This window comes from Nylanderia fulva, unplaced genomic scaffold (genome assembly GCF_048542155.1).
Source record: "Nylanderia fulva isolate GAGA-0341 unplaced genomic scaffold, ASM4854215v1 Scaffold2, whole genome shotgun sequence".
Taxonomy (NCBI): domain Eukaryota; kingdom Metazoa; phylum Arthropoda; class Insecta; order Hymenoptera; family Formicidae; genus Nylanderia; species Nylanderia fulva.
This window is the reverse complement of record NW_028190263.1, coordinates 7,052,511-7,074,825: the sequence shown is the minus strand read 5'-3', so window position 1 is coordinate 7,074,825 and position 22,315 is coordinate 7,052,511. Positions and strand designations below refer to the sequence as shown.

The 22,315-nt window shown below is 37.0% G+C and overlaps 1 protein-coding gene across 7 annotated transcripts in view; it reads right to left on the bottom strand.

Moving 5' to 3' along the window:
* Window positions 1-22,315, bottom strand: part of LOC114942845 (RNA-binding Fox protein 1) — a 267,417-nt gene that overhangs the window by 31,840 nt on the left and 213,262 nt on the right. For all 7 annotated transcript variants that reach the window (XM_029318296.2, XM_029318298.2, XM_029318295.2 and 4 more), the window contains one exon: window positions 15,822-15,842. In XM_029318296.2, the coding sequence (XP_029174129.1) occupies window positions 15,822-15,842 (21 nt within the window). The remainder of the gene's footprint in view (window positions 1-15,821; window positions 15,843-22,315) is intronic.

The window sequence follows — 22,315 nt, the reverse complement described above, 5'->3', positions numbered from 1 at the left end:
TATTTCCTACGCGAAGTTTTTCGTGCTTTTAAAATTGGTACATGTATCGTGCAAATTCTCGCGAAAACCTACATGTGCCGATGGATGTATTAAAAAAAAAAAAATAATAATAAAAAATAAAAAAAAAATAAAAAAAATAAAAAAAAAACTCCGAACAAAATCAAAACCGGACTTTACAGGTTTACATGTAAATTAATTATGCCTACTCTCTCTCTCTGTCCTCCCTCTTCGTTAATTAATTCCGTCCGCGAAGGTATGACAAGTCGGATAACTTAAGATTGAATGAATAAAATGGATAAATTCTGAATGAACCGTTTCTTTAATTAAACGAACGTAAAGAACGACTTCGCGGAGAAAATTAATTCTTTCATTAAAAATTTTTAATTAAAACTTAATTCAACCGGAAAAATTAATATTAAGATAATTATTGTGCAGCGCGAAATACAATAAAGTAGATTACAAACCGTATAACAATAATCCCTTTCGGCGAAAATATAATAATTAGGCAATCAAATTAACAAGTTGATCGGAAGAGCGAGCGCGATCGAATCGAACGGTATATTTTCCAATTTCACGCGAGATAAGCGCGGAAGTAATATTTTTGTCATTTCATAATGTGTGCAGGCTTATCAATTATTGCGCCCGGTAACTTCTCGTTGCGCGCTATTTTTGACGCAATTACTCGATAATGAGAATATCGGAGAAAAAGGAATTTTTTTTATCGCGCATCTAGGTCACTAGGGCCTTATCGGAATTATTTCTGATATCTGAACGACGCGACACGCTTCTAATGTTATTCACCGTCACGTAAAATGCCATCCGTATTCTATTACGTGCGTCCATTCTCATTAATTATTATTATTTCGTATACACATATATATATATATATATATCTACAAAAATTTATCGCGCAAAACTGTAATGCTATCTTTGACATGTCCAATAGAATGCGAGTCACCGAGACTTCAGACGATGTGCATCCTAGCTGCCAAGTATTCGATGAATTTACATGTACGTTATTTATGCATGGAATTTTACCGTAGTCGTCCGATGTAACCCGGAGGGAAAATAGAGAGAAAACGTTTTTCGAGGGATCACTGAGCTGTGCCGTGCGCGCAACAAAAAATTTACATTCATTCCAAATATTTCGAATTTGATCTCATTCCGCAGCTCATCTCTTTTTCCTTTCCTTTTTTTTTTCCCCAAAAAAATCATCCCTTTTTATCCGACAATATTTCCTGTCGTCCCGATTAAACATCCACGCGTCTCATTTTCCGGACGTAAAAAAACATTCGGTATATTATAATCGCGAGAAGAATCGAACGAGACGTTTCATCCCCTATTCGGAGGCGAGCGCGTTAAGAGAAAAACGATCCGCGGAGATTCGGCTTATGTGGGGGATCAACGGGCGCATTTGCGTGCATACGCCGAGAGTCGTCGGCGGTGTGCTGTGAGTAATTAATATGATTGAATCCTCGCCGGTGACGCGCGCGCGGAGAATAGGAGAGGGTCGACTCGCGAGAGGGCGGCGACTAGGGTGGGAGGGTTGCTAGCAGGGTTGCTACGAGCGATCAATAAATGCCGCCGCCAGCATCCACCCCTGGACCCACGTCTCTCCCACGTGTCATCTCTCTCTCTCTCTCTTTCTCCGTCTGTTCTCTCGTCCTTTTCCCACCGTTTTTCTCTCTCTCTCTTTCTCTCTGGCGCACTTTTATACAGAGCGCTTCTCGAGACTCTTTCTACGCTAGTCGATACAATAAAAGGGAAAAAGAGAGCCCCGAGAGTTTACCTATGTATTTCCCGAGCGAGATTGCACAATCGCTCCTTGGCGAGAGAACCACCGACAGCGACTTGTCGGAAAGGACTTGGACGAAAAATATATTTGCGCGCGCTGTTTCTAATTCCGCGTTTTACGGAAAATGGTGTCGCGGTATCAGCCGAGCGATTGCTCGATTGATTTTCTCTCTCTCTCTCTCTGCTAAGAGGATCCTATTTTTGCGTCAGCACGTGAGACGTTCAAGGATTTCCTCGACACGAGAATGAGAGTAAACTGCAGGATCTCGTCGTTTGTGAGGTCCGCTTTAAACGCAAAGTGTTGTACTTCAATGTACAAATTAGATCCGTATACAAATTACGGACTCTTACATTGAATTCTGTAATTGTGACGCATTTCGAGAGGAGAGAGAGAGAGAGAGAGAGAAAGAGAGAAAAAGAGAGAGAGAGAGAGATAGTTAATCTTAGACGACGTATAAATTATGCGAGGGAATAGAATGTTGGATTTCGGGTAGAATTAAGCCAGGAATGGCTCGAGGTGTGTTTGAGATTATTCGACGTTCCTGAAAATGACAGCTCGCTCGCGTGCGTACAATTGAATCGACTCGCTCGCCTCTTCCACGTCGCGCGTTCAAGTCGTAAATCACGAGTACTTAAGGAGTAATTAAGTCGCATTAACTTTACAAAGCGGCCGTGATCGAAGATCGTTGCGCGAAGATTAAAACGCTCGAGTTTTGCTTTATCCGCGAAATTATTATAAAGCTTTGGTGGTACATTGCGACTGCTTTTTTTTTTTAAATAACTTGTCGTTTTTAGTCATAAATAATAGACTTTGTGCAAATGTGAATAGCAACAATGCAGAGTGCAGTGGATTTTCAATTCGGTCGAATGCATATATATGTATCTGATAGTATGGAAATGGAAACAGATGTTAAAATATTGAAGTTACCTCGCGATTTTAGTTTGTAATTTTTACAGAATAGGTTTTCCAATAAACAGAGTTTTGATAATCGATATAAAAAGAAAATTCCCGTTCCAATATTTCATAAATCTCATACCGATTCAACGTCGCTATGTACACGTATAACACAATTGTTTTTCTCGCGAATAATGAATACCATTACCGGGGAGTTTTAAAAAGGAGAAACATCGTCGTGATGACTTTTCTCGCCGAGTTTATTAAACTTGGGAAGAAGAATAGCGGCGGAAATTAAAGCGTATGCCGCGTTAAGCATTTCGTAAATAACTCGACCAATAAGTTATCGCGAATTCCGGGTCGCGAAACTTGGAGAGGGATACAAAATACCGATGTTACGTCTTCTTCGGGAACGTCGACGTGGAGGAAGTGTGGTAAAAAAAAAAAAAGAGAAAAAATGCGGATTAAATGCGAGTGCTGACGTCGAGGGAGAGAGAGGAAAATGAGAGGCACGAGGATATAAAAGAGTGAACAGTAGAGAGAGAGAGAGAGTGAGAGAAACAGAAGTAAGAAACATACACGGAAACAGGTGTGAATACAGCCCGTGACAGGCTGAAAAGTCAGTCAAATGCACTAGAACCACAGTCGCATAACCCAACGAGTAAAGCAACAGTGATTAAGGTGTGGCGTTTACATAACGTACTTCTCTTGGCAAATTACTTGGAGTTCAAATCAACGCTCACAGGACTAATGACGTCAGCAAACAAGGACACTACTATACTGTATATACGCGACCCGACGAGAGCGAGCGATAAATCTCTAATGTGTCCGGGACACCCGTTACATCAGACTACGAGATACACGGGGTGACCCGAATAAGGACAAACGTTTACCAAATATGTCGAATCTAAATAAGGAGCTTGTTTACACACGCGGGATGAATGATGCGCGGAATCGCAATATTCGCGGTTTGTGGAAACGTATTACGCGGCACGAAGGATAAAATTGAATAATTAAGGATGCCATTACATGTACATTCCGCGTGCCGAGAATACATTTAACGTTGACTTTGACTATTTAATGCGTTACACAAACTAGTAGAACAACGAAACTATTAAGGGCTCCTGAGTCCTCGCCGCGACTGTGTTAGATTGTGACGTCAGAGCCGCGAAAGAACAAGCTGAACATTTTTAGATATCATTTTCAAGTTAAAAAAATATTTCGATGGAACACTATATTTCAGATGGCTTTAGCATACTTTTAAAATACCTCGAAAATAAATCTTCTTCCTTTGGATAGTTGTATTTTGAGAATATGCTAAAGCCATCCAAAATACCGTTTCATCGAAATATCTTTTTATTTCGAAATGGCATCTAAGAATTTTTAGCGCGTGCTATCTCACCTCTGACATTATAATTGTAACATGATGAGAAGTCAGGAGGGCCTTAACGTCGACTTTGACTATATATTTAATGCGTCACACGAACGCTATTGTGGTAGAGCAACGAAACTATTAAGGCTCCTGGCTTCTCGCCGCAGGCATGTTAGATTGTGACGTCAGAGGCAAGAAAGCACGCGCTGAAAATTCTTAGATGCTATTTATAAATGAAAAAAATATTTCGATGGAACACCATTTCATACGGTTTTAGCACACTTGTAAAATACCTCGAAAACCAATCTTCTACCTTTGACAGTCAATCAACAACCGTAAAAGGAGTATTACAGTCATTTAAAAGTTGTTGACTGATTATAAAGGGAAAAGGATGTATTTTGAGAGTGTGTAGTATTGTTTCATCGAAATATCTTTTTACTTCGAAATAGCATCTAAGAATTTTTAACGTAAGCTTTCTCGCCTCTGACGTTATAATTGTAACATAGTGAGAAGCCAAAAGAGCCTTAACGTCGACTTTAACTATATTAATACGTCACACGAATACTATTGTGCCAGAACAGCGAAACTATTAATGATCTTGCTAAACACAACGCGGACTCGAGAACCTCCGATCGGCAATTTCGATTTTGTCGAGTAAGAAGAAAGCTCGCTCCAATTCCTCGCGAGCGCGGAAAATCTTCCTCTCACACTCGCGTCTATCGATCTGGTATACACACACAGAGGGACGAAGGGTCCTTCTTTCTCGTTCCCGAGGGTCAAAAAGTTCTTTCGCCATATCGGGGAGTTTGCAATGAAAATTGTTGCTCCGCGCGAGAACGGCGGAGACAACCCAAAGTTCCTGAGAAGCGGTGAATATAAAAGGCGCATTCTCTCTCGCATCGAAGGTAATAATACAGGTACAATATATACGTGTTTCTTGCTACACAGATAGACTCGATCGCAAAGGTATATCAATCGGCCTCGACTCGTGTGCCGACTCGCTTGATATATGATTCCATGCACTAAAGAGATTATTATTCGTTCCAGAAGTATAACAATAACGGTCTCCGAACGAAAGCCATTCAAAGATACTTCCGAGCAAATGGTGTGAGTGAGTAATAATACGCCAAAAAAGGAGATGCAGAGATTAGTGTATGTATGTATGTATACATATACATACATGTAGATATATATACATATACGCGTGTGTATAATATGTACATATATGTATATACATATGCATATATATATGTATATGTAAAACACGTGTGAGAGCTCTCTTCTACTTTCACATCTCGCAAAAAATCACTATCTACGGGACACGATCATATAGTGATTCAACATTGTTCCCAATACCGATAGATACTAGATGCTGCGTGTTCGCATGACGTGCTCTCGCGATTCCGAGATCGATAAAATCGATGACGCGAGGTGTTTTCGAATTATTCCGGCTATGTCAAAATGTTTGGGACTTTTAGTCTCAAGTTTAATTTGCGGGAAATTTCTAGCCGCGACGATAAAGACATACCAATGCTTTTTACTCGAAAAATCAGTCAGTGGTCCTCAAACTATAGGTACTTATTCGCGACAAGTGAAATTTAATTCCAACAAACAATCACAGTTCAAAATCCCTTTTATAAAAAAATATCTTTAAATAATTGATGATCTGAAATATATCTAACAGAAAATATCTTCTTATTAAATTAATCGTTTCACGTGTGATGACACAAGTGTGCGATAAAATTTTCTAGTTCACTGTCTTAATATATTTCCATACCAGTCTATTTTATTATTTAAGAGATAATTTGATATTATGATTAAACAACGCGGTTCTCTTATCGCGGATCGTCAGAAATTATATGGCTCGTGAAGGATTATTTAGACAATGATTATATCAATTTCATTGACGTGTAATTATGTCACTTTCGAAGCTTAAAGTATGAGAACCACTTAACGTGTCTAAAAAACCGTTAACGCGCGCGTCAAATTACGGTGTACAAAAAAACATGGCGTTGATCGACGTCCACGAAAGCGTGGGAAAATTCTGACATTTTCAGGTGACTATGATAATTTAGTCTTTAGTAAATTGATAAAATACTCCTTCCCTTCCCATGATGAGAACCGAAAACGCGATCGATCGAATCGAAACAATGTTCATGATTTTTTTTTTTTTTTTTTTTTTTTTTTCGAGAGCGATGATGACAACGGAGGTCGTCCATCTCCTCGTCATATATATCTCTTTCTCCACAAAACAAAGCGCACTCCCGCTTGCGGCCCACTACTAAAACTTCTGGCGGTGCTTGCACGCTCAGCGGTAACTAATTAAGGCTACGCACTGACGACTAATTAGTGGATGCCAGGCTAAACAATCATTAAGAATGGTGGACGTTATGTGTATACGATTTGACTGTCTCTGAACAACGCTCCCTCCTTTTTACATAATAAACATGATATGATTGAAAAGAGCTTTTGAAGATATAATAATAGGTGTGACAGTTTTCCGCGAAAAGAATTTAAATAAAAAAATTAATTTAAACTTTTAATTATTAAAGTATCATACAAAATCATGGTCATCGTGGAACAATACAGTATTGGAACTTTATAAGAGTTTCTCTGATTAATATTCATCACAATAAAAAATATGAATATATGTACATAATAAAATTAATCCAACACATGTTATTGTGGTAAATATTTGATCAGAGAAATTCTTATAAAATTCTTTCAATACTATATTGTCCTACGATTACTATGATTTTCAGGGTAAATTCTAGGAAAAAATTTTCCGTGTTACATTATTTAAAAAATAAGCTATTTGCAGTAAAGTTCGAAGAATAATTCACATTTGTTTCTCTTGTCAATATGACTTCTATATTAATAAAAAAATAATTATTTTGATCACTTTTGATATTTCGAATTCTGCTCACGTAATTATCTCTCTTTCTCAAAAAAATTATCTATGATTAAAATATCATATAGCTCTTAATTACACAATATAAAAAACTGTTGAGGGAGCGCGACTGTTCAGATACACTCTATATATTACATACTTGTGTACTTGCTGAAATAATATCGACGACGACGACGACGACACTCGCACGATTCTTTCGTATCGTGTGCGATTATTCGCGAAGTACTTGAAGACGGAGAGACGTTGCTTTTTTTTTCTTTGCCGAAAAATATCTCGCAGACGAATATTGATGCACGCGATCTATTCGGGTCCCTTCGCTCGCGAAAGGAAAGAAATGGCGAGCGACGTGGCCGACACGATTGGCGATTAATTAAACAAAGGAATGGTGTATAATACCAGAATTAATTAGTTACCACTAAGTCAAAGGCGGCATTTGTTCGAGCATGCAGCAACCTTCGCCCGTTCAAAAAATTATTTGTCATGTCTCTCGCCAACTAACACACCGTGCCACGATCCATCAACATTAATCAATGACAATTAATAAACAATTCCAAAAAAATGATAATAATAATAATAATAGTAAGAAGAGTAATAAATATTACAGACTGTGCCGCCATGGCAGCCCGTACGTGAAGTAGTGACAGAGAAAATCAACGAAAAATTTGAAGACGAAAATATATAGAAAGAAATCGTATCTCGAAAGAGATAGAGAAAGAAAAATCATTGAGAACATGCTTTCTCGTGCCTATCGCATCTCTTCTCGTTCTTATTATTTTTTTTATTTTTTATCGTTTAGTGATGATTTTCGCGTCGGTTAGCTTGTGCAATATGCATCCTGCATTGAACGATACATGTGAAAGAGGGACGAAACAACGCACGAGAAAGACACAGAGAGAAAGAGAGAGAGAGAGAGAGAGAGAGAAAAGAAGAGACGGAGACAAAGATGAACAAGAAAAAAAAGAGGAAGAAAACACGATACTGAAAGTCGCTTTCACAAACTACTTCGCAGCTTGTAATGTATACGTTATGAGTGCACATATGTTTGTTAATCGTACGATACTGCCAGGACGGATTATCATACGTGTGAAATTACAATATAATAAAATATGCGTCTGCGTGTACGTGTAATACATGCAGACGCATATTGCAATATGCGTATATCGGTATATAGATATATATATATCAATATATATATGTAATGTATATATAGATATATTCACAGGTGAATCTCATATGAAGGCAAGCCAAGGCCACGACATGAGACGTGCAAATTAAAAAAGGTAATAATATTAAAAAAGAAGCAAGTAAAAAATTCTCTCCCAAAACCGCTCCAACCACAACCAAGCACAACCACAGGCAAGATACGGGCCTTTATGTCAACGAGACAGTCATCAACCAGTGAATGTGGCGCATTACCGTGATTATTATATGTAATAGTAACAATTTAAAAAAAAAAAGAATATCTATATATAAAATGTATGTATATATATATACGTATGAGGTATATACGAAAGGCGGGTTAATCGACGAATGGGAAAGGAGGCGAATATATATATATATATATATATATATATATATATATATATAAAAGAGGAGAGAGGACGGGAACATGTGTGGAATCGGTTGCATACCGGATAATCCGATCGAATAATTCGATTAACCGATTCCCCGCTAAGCGATCCACCAACTTCCGTCCACGTTACAACAGTAATAGGGACCTGGTGAACGCGAAAAGGGGAGTCTCGCTTAGTGGTATTAGTGATAGTTAACCGAGGTTAACGACGTCGGACGCATCATCCGGCGGTGGAACTCGAGAGGACTCGCGCAGGAGAAACGGAGGCGGGATCGTATTAAAGTAGAGAGACGTAGCAGTCTCGAACGGATAACCCCGATTAATCGAGCTGGCGGCGTAAGTGATCAGTATATAAATACGTATAGATAGGACATACACACGCAGAACAAGCGCGCGACACGACGTCGGGGCCGGGATTGGATTAATCGATTAATCTACGTTTTAATCGAATATAAAAGGCTTTTCTTTTTTTCGTTCTTTTCTCTTCGAGAGTCCGACCCGGCCCAACGGCGAGACTATGAAGCGACCAAAGTGTGTGCCAAAGAAGAGGTTAATGATCATTATAATACGACAGAGAACTCTCGCAGGTCATTCATACGGAATTATTATACGTAACGTGACTATTGTATACTTCATGCTTTTATATCACTGGACAGATATATAGATAGCCTAAGATTAAAAGCTACCAGGCGAGACTTTCGGATCGTTTTCTCAAGAAGGATTCGTCGGGGGTGATTTCGAGATCTCGAAGGACGCGCCCCTTTTTCTCCGATGTTCAATGTTTCCATTTTCAAGAATATGTACTAATTTTTTTTTTTTTTTCAACCAAGTCCTCGTTTCTAAAGTCGCATTTCACTTAATCAAAGCGGGAAGCTAAAAATGAAACAGAGACGCAGGATCGAAAAAGAGGCGCGCATCCAAGCGGATTCTCGTCCATTTCGTTCGGACGTGACGCATAAATCTAGGCGATTCGCGTAATTCTTGCGTATTTCGTGTTATCTCGTCACTGCCATTCGTTACTCGCTCAAGTTCCGCTCTTTTTAATTTGCTTTTTCTCTTTTCGTTCTTTTTTTTTTTTTTTTGGTGTTTGTAGGAAGCAGGCCGTACCTTTCGAAAACCCTCGCTTTCGTGGCTTCTTTTTCGATTATCTCTCATGTCTTCAGCGTATCCTTCTCTTCAAGGTATCCTTCTCTTCCGTAAGGATCCGCTTTGGTCTTGCGATAGGAAGTAATTGGTTGTTTCGGCTTCTCTTCTCGATGTCTCCTGCTGTTGTTCCTGATTCTTTCACGTCGTTGAAGTGTCACAGGGCATTTCAGTCGCAGAAGCGTTCAAATCTTGCCTCTTTATAGGAGATAAATTCCGTTTTTGCTCGAATCTGATCATTTATTTTCCAGTGTATTGAATATTTTATGTCGAAATAATTTTATCAATTTCGGAAATCTTGAACTGAAAACTTCCCGTTTAGACTCGTTTTCATTCTCGCTTCTTCAAACGAAAAGCCCTGCGTGACGTCGTGTTCATTTTTCATGCCCCGCGGATCGTCGTTGTAGATTAGAATAACGTGAATGATCGCGTGAAAAGACGATAAAAATCGAGAGAATAGGAAAACAAGGAACTGAAGAGAAAAACAACGGTATACGTCGACATTTGCGCTCTTCGATCGTAAACTAGTGATAAAGATTACGCTGCATGCAGATATTACAATCGAAAAGGTCGGAAAAATTCGATATCACGGAAAATACTAGCACCGCGCGATATATTTCAAATGCATTTGTAAAACACCGTCAGATTTCTCAATTTCTAAAACCAAAATCTTCAATATGTTATTATATCAATTTTTATTTTCAGTGCAACTCGTTTATATAAATTCGTGCACCTTTCTTCATCGCTCGATGCTAGATTTTCTTGTTATACGGTATCTAATTACAAATGGATGACACGTTCGCGATAAAATTAATTGTAAGCGACACGACGCTAATTAAGAGTGAAAAGCTTACAGCATGCATCGTCAAAATCGTCGTCGTTTGGTAAATAAACGCGATCTCTCGAGAGTCACACTATATATCAATATACTTTAATAAATTAAAGCAATATTAATTTCCATTCGGCAACGAAAAATTAAATTTCTCGTACATAATTTTTTTTTTGTGATTTTTGCGATTTTTGTGATTTTTCCACGCCGAAAAATCGGGAGAATAAATGCGATATAAAACCCGGATATAATTCTAGACTCGCGTATTTATTTTACGATTCTCACAACTCGTAATCGTGCGTGGATTCGTTAAGACCGGTCGAAATTTACTCGATTCGCGGTGAAATTCGCGCGTAATAAACGTCGCGGGGGTAATAAAATCTTGTACATGGAGAGAAGCAAACTTTTTCCCGGCGGCAATATCAATTTTCCTCGCACGTTTCCCGGTGCGCGACAGCGCGAGTCAAGTAAAAGAATTCTGACACGGCGTAAAATTGGAGGAAAGAACCGGACCACCGGCCGGGGTAACAGGAAGGAAAAAGACAGGAGAAAAGCGGTATGAAATGGAATGAAAATTGTTAGAGAGGAACGCGGAATGTTCCGGGAACTGCGGAGCAGAGTAGTAATATCGTCGCGAGAAGTGCGAGATTGGGATAGATAAAGGGACCGAGAAACGGAGCGATCTGGGAAAGGAGGAAGGATACCTCGGCTTCCGGCTTTCCTTCGGATTTGCTCTCTTTCCTGCCTCGTGTCATCTTCCTTTTTTTTTTTTCCTTTTCTTTTCGTTATCCTCGTCACTAAGTTGACGTCCGCAATTGTGCGCATTCGTGCGAATTTCGAGGAAGTAAAAATTCTTTCTTAACACCCGAGAGACACCGACACGTGACCGACCTTTTGGCGGGAAAACGGGACGGTGACGCGATTTCAATATTTTCCGCCAGCATGATTTCGAGAGGCGGATTCGTAAGAGAGTATATACCGAACGACGACGACGACGTTTCGATGAATAAATGGAGAACAGAGCGCGTCGACGGAAATATCCCGACTATTCGCAACTCGGAAAGTTCGGAGGCGAGATGCTTTTGCGAGAGAAGATCGGAAAGTGCGCGGAATGAACACGTCGACGGAGTGATCGCGTAGTTAAATGGGAAGGGAGAACCAGAGAGAAATGCAGATAAAGTCGTAAAATCGCGCCCGGTTTCTTCTTCGTCTTTTTCAACTATTCTTCGAATTATTCTGTCTTGGCGAACCTTCTTTGCGGAATCAAAAGCCAACTGTTTCACCTATATAATTTTATGCGGAAAGATATAATTTTGTATATACAATATATACCAGTACCCTCCACAAGTTCGGAAACACATTTTACAGTTAAACAATCGCTTGGCAGCGAGCTGCGCAGATTATTTGTACGAGTATATCGCAAGATATTTAAATGACATTTTTATATCATCATCTTATGACTCATTATATGTTCATACTAAAAATCTGCACAGATCGCTGCGATTGTTTAACTGTAAAATGTAAAGTGTTTCCAAACGTGTGGAGGATATTGTATATATATATATATTATGTGTATTAAACGTCAAATGGAATATAATTCGTATATCTGCTTGCTCTCTAATTTTCCCCGACGAATGACAGATACATGCATGATCGTGCAATCGTGAGAATCGGTTTTCGATTGACTCGTCGACGGTGTACGGAAAGTAAAGATTCTTCTTTATTGACTGAGATGTGACAAATCGATCCGCTTGTGCGTCGCGCAGATTTGTTTCGGCGAACAAGTGACAAGAACAAGTTGCTCTTGTATCGATTAACGATTTGCTTTGTTGCTACTCGTTTTTGCTCCAAGCCTCGATGATACAGTTCTTCTCGAAGCATTAGTATTGAATTCTACTTTGTGTATGCGTGTATGTAAATATATATATGTGTGTCTAATTCAAACTAATTTTAAATATTCCACAAATAAGATATTCACAAAACATGCCATATATTTAAAAAAAAAATGCAAACACTCAAATTTTACTTTTAGATTGATGTTTTATAATTTGTAAAAAGAAAACTTTTATAATTTTTAAAGAATTTTTTCTAACAAGTATCATCGAGCTTGATGCAAAATTTAAATTACTAACGATTTCACTGATATATAAATTACATTTGTTCGTGTATAAGATTTACCCGTTATATTTGTTTTGCGAAAAACAATACTTTTTTTTGCTTATCACTCACTTGTCACGTTTTTGTTCTCGCGTTTCATATTATGTATCATTTAATTAATCCGTCCATTTATGTGTTGTCTGTCTCTTTTCTCGTCTTATTTCCGAATCCTGATCTTTCGTTTTCACAAATATACACTTCTACGCGTCTCTGCGCGATTTTAAAAACATTTAATCGTCCAAAACACAAATACTTTCATTTGACAGTTAACTATATATAGACTATGCACTAATGTGTCTTAATCTATCAATCTGTCTGAGTAAAAAAATCTACTTGCTACGTTTTTGTAAAGTGGGGCATTATGGCACACCATTGATCGACGGATCAATAGAAGCGAAATAAATCACGAAATTATTCACATATCTACGGCTATTTTACCGCAAATTACCCCAGTTTACTCGTTTGACGAATAATCAATGTCACGATCTTTGGAATGTCGGTTTAACCCTGTAATAGAGTATACAATCATGCGATTGCGTAATACTGTTCTACGTCCTCCTACGTGAATCCTGCAAGTATGTACGTTTTAATGTCAAGCACGGCGAAAAAAAACGAGTATAAAAATTACGTTAGTATAAAAATAGAGATAGTGGAAAGAACATTACGTGATTGATACGTGACACTTGCAGAATCACGTGATTTTAATTCTACGTTATTTCTTCTAACTGGCATTTAAAGTGCAGCCGTATCTCTTCTGTCCAATGTAAATGTAAATAATCTACACGTACGCTAATTATACGAAATATATATATCTCTAAGATAACGCTCACATGATCACTAAAATCAATACCCTGTGTTTGTTTTGGCACGTTTAACTTATTTATATCCTCATAATATTATTCGCGTTGTGTCAATAATTGACGATAAAATTCTTTTTCGTCGATATTTATGAAATATCATTAAACTCCGTGAAAAATAATAAACGAGCGAGATAAACGATGCCGATAAATTGGCATTTGCCTTCTCGGTTTAGATCATAAATTCGTGTAAATGTATAAAAAAGCTTATATATCTATCATTAATACTTTATACCCTGTAGCCGTTTCGTTACATCTAAATCTACGAGTTGTTACGGTATTATCGAGTGATTTACTCGCCATTAGGCTTTACGTTTCTATGCACATATTGTACGTAATATCTATATGAAGAAAAATATGGCAAACTATTAGATCAATATACTATATATAAAAAAAAAAAAAGAGAAAAACATATTGCGATGTGTTACGTTGTTGCCGTTTTAATAGATTAAAATAGTAGCACATTTTTAAAATAAGAGTTTCTCTGTCGAATCAGTAAAAATATATATACTCGAGATGAGAAACATGCATCCAATATTCAAAAAAACAATATTTGGATCAATTTTGTTATTAAAAAAAAACATGAAAGGGAGGCAAAAACTGTTTCCGATTTTTGTCTTCCGTATAAAAGTATATAGAAATTTATAAGATTCCGAAATATAATAACGTTGTGGTAAAAGCATCAGCTTGCAAAATAAATTCTCGTCCGAATTATAATTTGAATACAACACAACGCCTCGCAATCAGTTTTTTCTTTGGATTCTAATTATCAATCCCTGAATTATCGTAACGTTAATCTAAAACTCACGCGTTTCATGGCAGATTTTAAGACGATTAAATGCTTTTGCTTTGTTATTTCACATGGAGAATAATGCGTATCATAAAACGTAAACCCAGAGTTTAATGCATTTTGATATAAATAATTTGATATTATGCTATACTTAATTTTTTCCTTAATAATCCAGAACTTTGCGATAAATGTAATCATATCAAAATATTTTTTTATAAAACGACAACGATACTTTTGTATACTCTGCCATTTTTTTATGAAACATGCTTCTCTTCCATTATCTCGTAACTTATTTTGGTCCCGACTGCTTTGTTCAACGCACTTTTCTCCGCGTGAGTGCAAAAGCTGCTATTACTCCTCGTAGCTTTCTTACCACAAAAGCGATGATAAGACAAGGGAAACGACATCATCGCTTTGGCTCGTAAGGAACAACAAAAATATTTGGTTGTGCGAGAGAAACTTAGGAAGGGCTGAGCATGGTATTTCTCTCCCAGATGTGATAAAAAAAATACAAATACAATAAAAAAAAAAAAAGATATATAAAAATGTGTACGTAACAGGAGACAGTCTTTAATCCCGAGCTGGCTGAACGACGAGCAATTAGTTGTAGGTAAATAAATATTCTGGATCACCCACCTTGCTTCTGCTGGGATCATCGAGAACCCTATAAAGAAGGGACGCGAAAGATCCCGTTCTCACATGCTCGGCGAGAATTCTGCCGAGCACCCATTTAAAGTCAGTGTTAGACCTGTGTCATCCGACATCCATCACGAAGACAATGATACACGAGCACCACGCTTTGCTTCGTGTCGCTTTTACGCGAAGACGCGATTCGAATGAACCGAGACGGCGAAAGATTGAAGATTTTTTTTATATATTCGTAATTTTGAAAAAAAGTTATTTTTTAATATATAATTAATTTTATTAATTTATATCTGTTGTTACTCATTTCTCTATGAAAGAATTTTATCAAAGGCTATTCAGGCTTCTATTAGAAGAAAAAGAAAAAAAATTCTGTATCATCTGTCATATGTAATTTACATGCGGAACTAATCTCGTCAGCAAAAAATTACATTTGCAAATCGAATCCTCACGCTATATTATTTTATCGCGACGAGTCATTTTTCTTCCGTCGACTCTGTCCATTCGACGACGCGTCTCTAAAGTTCACCCGAGACAGAATGTATCAATGTAAACGAAAAAAAAAGAAGAAAAAAACAGGGGACCTAGGTCCCTTCTCTGTGTGGCTACTATACGTGGCTATTCGTTTTTTGGCTTGGTCGTGGTGTGTGGCGGCTGTTGGAAAGACTTTAAAATAAATACGTTATCTCTCGAAAGTGTTCTTTTTTGCGCGCGAAATCGAGGTGTACTGATGGTCTCATTGTCGTCATTGTCGTTGCCTGACTGGTCGTTGCCTTCAGGAGAATCCGTGACAGTTCTCACGGAACTCGAAGTAGAGATTCAGCAGTGCCGGCTCTGGCACGTCATGGAAGCACCTACCCTCGGGCCATTGTACGCAGACTGCAACAAACGAAACAAAAAACCACACATACGTTACATTGTATTTCGCATTTCGCCTTAATGAAACATCTATGCAACTATTATATAAAATATATAAAATATATTTTGTTAATTATGCAATTGTAATATTCAAAATTTATCCTGATTTACTGCATTAAAATTAATTGAATCTTCTTTTTGCAATAAATGTATGTGAGGGATTATTACTATTTGCCTCCTTTTAACACTAATTGACTAGAGGCGGAGAATCCTCTCCCAAGAAAAAGCAAAAAAAAAAAATACACATACGTTCCATTGTATTTTGCATTTCGTCTTAATGAAACATCTACGCAACTATTAGCGTTTTGCAATTACATAACGGCGTACTTCGATTCATTACCGGCGCGAAGAGCCCTCAATAATAAAGCTACCGCATTTGTCGCACGACCGGCGGAGATAATTAATAGGGTATTTACCGACGTTCGCAATTATCTGGCATAACACGTTAACGTTATATATATAGGACTGACGGTTATTTGAATTAAGTCGAAAATATACCGTGTTACCGTTAATAGTCTGTTAATTAAGAACGCAATTACAGGGAGAATGTAATTTCATCGTAAAGAGAAATAACGTGATCGATATGCAATATATTCTATCGATTTTATATATATATATATTATGTATTACATATATATTTTATATACAATGTCACCACGGTAATTGTAGCATTTGGTATTATTGTGTACAAATTGAAAATATTATATTTCATTAATTCTTTTTGATTTTTCGGAGAAAATTGACGCAACTTAATATTGATAATATAGCGTTTGCGTGAAAAAAAGATTTGAAAAGATTGATATCAATTTAATGAACAGTTATCGGATAGCTGTGTAATTAAAACGCCTGTTTTTATTCTTTTCACAAAATTGCAGCAATAATCGCTGGGCGTGATTGATTGATTGCTATTTTAGAGATCGCTCGTATGCCAAAAATGTATTCTTCTCGCGAACGAGAACTTTATCGGGAATTTTTTTTGAAAGAGAAGAGATTCCCCGCTTCTAATCAATTAGTAAAATAATGATCTCCCACATACAACATTTATAACATTTTTTGCAAAAAAAAAAAAAAAAAAGAAATTTCAGTAAATCAGGATAAATTTTGAATATTACAACTGCATAATTAACAAAAATAATAAAATAATATTATAATCAATAATTATTAAATTTTCAATTCAAATGTCAAAAATTGATCAAATAACATGTTATATTAATATTTGTACTTCTGAAGTTAGAGGTAGGATGCAAAATATACATATATATATTTCACCCAAAATGTTAACCATATCGAATATATAATGCCCGTGCTATTATATTCTAGAGATATCTCTTCTATTATTACAACGATATATTTAAAGCCAGGCTTCTCTCTCGCAAGATAAATGAAGAATAGATAATACAGATGGAAAATAGACTTTATGTTCCAAGAGATAATCAGTCTCTCGCTAATTGCCCGCGAGAATTATGTAACAAGACGATTTTGGCTCCGGTGGAAACTGCAAACTCTATCGACGCGGGCATGCATTTTCCATCATCTTATAAAACCCGAGATTGCAATTTTCTTTCGAGACGCGCGCGTCTGTATGTGTGTACGCTTCGATTTTGTTAGCGGGAGATGAATAAGAAGGCGCGGGACGAACAAAGTTTTGGTACCTAGGAGCGTGATTTATGGAGCACTTTTTACGAGATTATGCGCATAGAGATGTGCTTTAAAATCAAATCACATTTCACCAGAGCTCAGAAATATGTATGCGTTTCCACGAGTCACAAAAATTTTCCCCTCTCATATACATTTTAATGCCAGTCGGCGTTGACATTCGCCGTATTAGATGAAAGGGAGATGGGATTACGCGAAAATTTATGAACTTTTATTAATGTTCTTGTCCGCTCGCATTCTGACGCGTATCAATTATAAAGTACTTTCATTAAATTCGTTTCTATATAATTAATTGGCAACTTGGAATAATTAATTGTGAAGCGGATTGGTATTTATCAATCTCTCCGATATACGCGTGCAACATCAAAAGAATCGATACGCTCATTATTATCTGAATAAACAGATAAAATAATGTTTCCGATAAATATAGGATTATGGAATACGCAAGCAATATATATATATATATATATATACGAACACACACACATATATTTAACCATTCGAGCAAATATATATATTTGACTTAACACAACACGCGAACGTATGAAATCGTAAAGATATACATATATAATTTCGCGCAATTTTCTCGTCTGCCTACTCTGCTTTTTAGTGTCGGATATAAAATCTTGGGACCCAACGTCGCCTCCAGACCGGTCCACCGTGCTTAACCACGGCGATGCCTTAATGACGTATGATCTACGTGCGCGTAATGGGCCGCGATTTCGCGTCTGCCAAGCACGCCCGTGGCTCTCTGACGAATACCTACGCGGCAGGATTGATCGCGCGATTGCGTGCCGCGCGGCTGTATCTCCGGCAGAGCAGCTGTAATGAAACGGAAGGTGGCGAATTACTCGCCCTTCGTCCTCGGCTCCATCCCGTCATATTGTTCCTCTCAATGACGAGACCTCTCGGAGAGAGCTCGGTATCGCGAACGACTCCGGACGCGAGTGAATCTACACGGGGAGAATTTTCTCTGAGAATTTACCCTGAAAATCATGCAAAAATGAATTGAAATGTGACCATTGATAAATTATTTTTTTTTTGTTTCAATTCTAAGCCTATATAATCAATCATTTATTTGAAACAAATAAATATTTTTCGTGTTACATCGGTATTATTAGTTTCAAATCGATGATTTATTAGGCAGTATTGAAATAAATATTTATTCGAATTCAATAACTTTTTTTTCAGTGTGGTAATCGTAGGACAATATGGAATTTTATGAGTTTCTCTAATCAATATTTAAGATAAACGACAATAGACTGGTATTTTTAAATAACTTTAATACAAATTTCTAGTTTTATTTACTAGCAAAATAAATGTATATTGTATAGAAAACTCTGATTTATGCGATGGAACTATTTGTTATTTTATTTTATACTACTTTCATAGATAAAGAATAACTGTCCTTGCTGCATTTAAAAGCTCAGAAAGTTTACCCCTCTCTTACAAAAATAAAAAAATATTAATATCTACCATAATAAAGATATATAAAATATATTCGATTAATTTTATCATGTACATATTAATATATTTTATTGTGATAAATATTAATCAGATAAATTCCATAACTACTATGATTTTCAGGATAAATTCTAAGAGAAAATTCTCTCCGAGTGTAACAATCGAAATTAATTTCGCTTTTCTCTAAATTCGCAAAGCCAGCGTGATATATTATAAATGACGAATTGAAGGGGAAAATTAACGACCGGGATGTAGAGCAGTCTTTTGATAACAGCTTTTATCTACTCGCCTTTGGTGAGTTGGATAATAACTAGGAGGATTATCCCCGAGATCGTCGCGCGTTTTCCTCGATAAAGAGAAATCGTCGAAAAATCCAAATTTATCGTATAAATCTAGATTTCGCTACCGACGCGACAAAAACATTTGTGTAAATTTTCATACGTAAACTTTCATGCATAAATATATTTTACGCGGTTTTTTCGTTTAGATTACAATCACGAGCATTGTAAATGCAACCGCACACTTTTGCTCCTCCATTTTTAATTAAAAACGCGCCGTTTTTAATTAAAATTTTATAAATTAACTTATTTTTGATATTAAATTCAACATGTGTATCTACACAGCGTGTATATTACATGTATTCTTTAAAATGAAGTTTATTTAATCATAATAAAAGCTTTTTATATAAGTATTTATTATATAATGAACAATTTTTTCTGTTTGTCGATCATCTCTAAAAAAAATTTTATTCTCAGTCCGCAAACTTCATGAAAGTAAATTACTGATTCACGAGAAAATAAAATTAGTCCAACTTTAAGTATAAAATTTCTTCGAAAATATTATTGCGCAACCAAGGAAATATATTTCTATCGTCCAAGTGAAAGAGCAAATATTTGATACGGAACAAAGAAAAAGAAATAGTCGATGGACTAACGACGTTGTTTTTTCAAGAATGCGAATCTTGCTACATGTTATTTCGCTACCAGAAATTCCGATCCCTCTCTGGCTTCACGTGAAATTTTCCTGTGTTCACGACAAAATTCACAGATGTATAGAATATACATAGAATGGAATAGAAATGTTTACAGAGAACTGTTCCTTTCGACCATAATAATTGTATAAATTACTCGGTACATATTATTTATTATCTAGCCGTTGTTTACGCAAGAAAATCTTGCGCAATTTTGTCACCTTTTACTCATAATTATATCCTCAACACCGTCGGATGCTCATTTTTATTTGCGGAGATATACAAGTTATTTCGGAGCAAAAGTGTAATCAGATTTTGTGAATATAACTCTGTTGCTGCGAAGAAATATTTTCGTCCCATTTTTACTCCAATTTCCGATTATTTCGATATATCGGGTCAGCACATTTTTAGACAGGACGCGAAATCCGCAAAAATAATTGCGTTCTACTTTTTTTTTTTTTCATCAAGTACCATCTTAGCAGACGCGATTTCTTCGTATAAAACCGTCTATATGTCTGTCGATCTATTTATCGAGCACAATCGTGCGGTGGACAATGCGATGTCCGATTTGCATAAAACTTATCGGATCTCTCTCGCGACGCATCGAAAATATATCATGCAAATATTACGCAAACACGTTGCGCAGCGACGCGTGAAATTTCGTTCTCGCTTTTCCTCCCTTCTTCGCCCTTTTGTACGCTTTTCGTTGTTCCGCGAATTTCTCGGCGCGAAAATGCCGGCGCGCATATAAAACACGTTGTAATTCCATTAAACCTCCCACGCTTCCGGTATTAACCAACGTGGCGATATAGTATGACTATAGCGAGATCTCTCTCGCGATGGGAAGAAAAATAAAATTTTTTAATAAAACGAAGCTCCGCGGAGAGGGTGTCGATCGAACTTTGTCGTTCTATTTCTTGCGGTTTTATTCCTCCATCGGCATCGAGTTGGGACTTTGCAACGCGGCCGGGAAACGAAAACTCGAAGAAGTTCTCCGGATAAAGTTTCGAGAGAAGTGTGCGACCCAGTCGTACAAATAAATGCGAGATTGATTTCTTTTTTCTCGTTGAAAAAGTGTATTCTTGAATTCTAAAATGCGCGCTATGTCCAATGAGATCATAATAAATCTATTAGCAAGCGGGAGAAAGAATCTCCGCAGTCTTGTGTGGAATAAAAATCTTTTCCCGAATACCTTTTATTACATCTTACCGAAAAAATAAAATTAAACAAATATAAAATATAAATGTAAAAAAGGGTATATTATATATAATAAATAATAAACGAGAGATATATAAAACACCATTAATAATGAAAAAAAACAATGTGGTTTCGAGACGGACAATTTTTTTACAAGAGCGAAAAAAGTTGACGGCGAAGAGCGGGATTTTCGCAGGGGAAATTTTTGTCGAAAAAAATGAGATATTACGTGCGCTTTTTCCTCGCACGAGAAGGTATATAAGATTCGCGATTCGCTTCGAAAGAAAGAGGCGTGCGCCGACTCGTGAGAGAAACGTAAAGAGAGACGACGAAACGCGGAGCAAATGTATGCATGTCGTGCTACGGGGCGTTATTTACGCGACAATTAATGAGCAGAGACTGCGTAAATTATGAGTATCACGTAGCACACGTACTGGTATTCCCACGGAATCAGCGAACGGAGAAGACGACGCGAGCGGAAGCGTATCCGTAAAACGCGGCCGGGTTTCGCGAAGGAAGAACAGATAAAGCACGGAAACGTCAGCTGTGTAATCCTGGCGAATGTTCGTGACAGTTCATGATTCAAATATAAAAAATATATATAAAATTCTGTCGCCATTATATGCTACCTTAATAATAAAAATGTTAATTTGGAGCAGAAAGATGCGCTAAAAACATTTTTTAAATGTGACACATTCATAAAAATAATGTTAGAGCGGATACGTTTTAAAAAATTTTTTAATCGAAAAATGCATTTTTAAATTGAAAATTCTAACAGTGTCCTCAGATAAAATTGTTAAAATAATAATTTAGGTGTGTAAGGGAAATGATCGAATTTTATGTTTATCAGGAATTGTGCATTACCGTTTAAAAGAAAGTGGAACGGACAGACCGAGGGCAAGTGTGCAATTTTTATGACTCCGCTCGGTAAATCCTGTCGATCCGGGACATATATATACAAGGGCGAAAAAAATATATACCAGCGGTGAAAAACGAGTCGGCGGGGCGTAGCTCTTTCTCGTTCGGTCTCTCTTTCCAACGTTATTTATACAGGTGCCGCATTTACGAAGGAGAAAGAAGGAGGAGCCCACGTGGGTCGGAGCGAAATAAATTTGCGACTTTGCATTTACGGAAAAAAGCCGCGCGC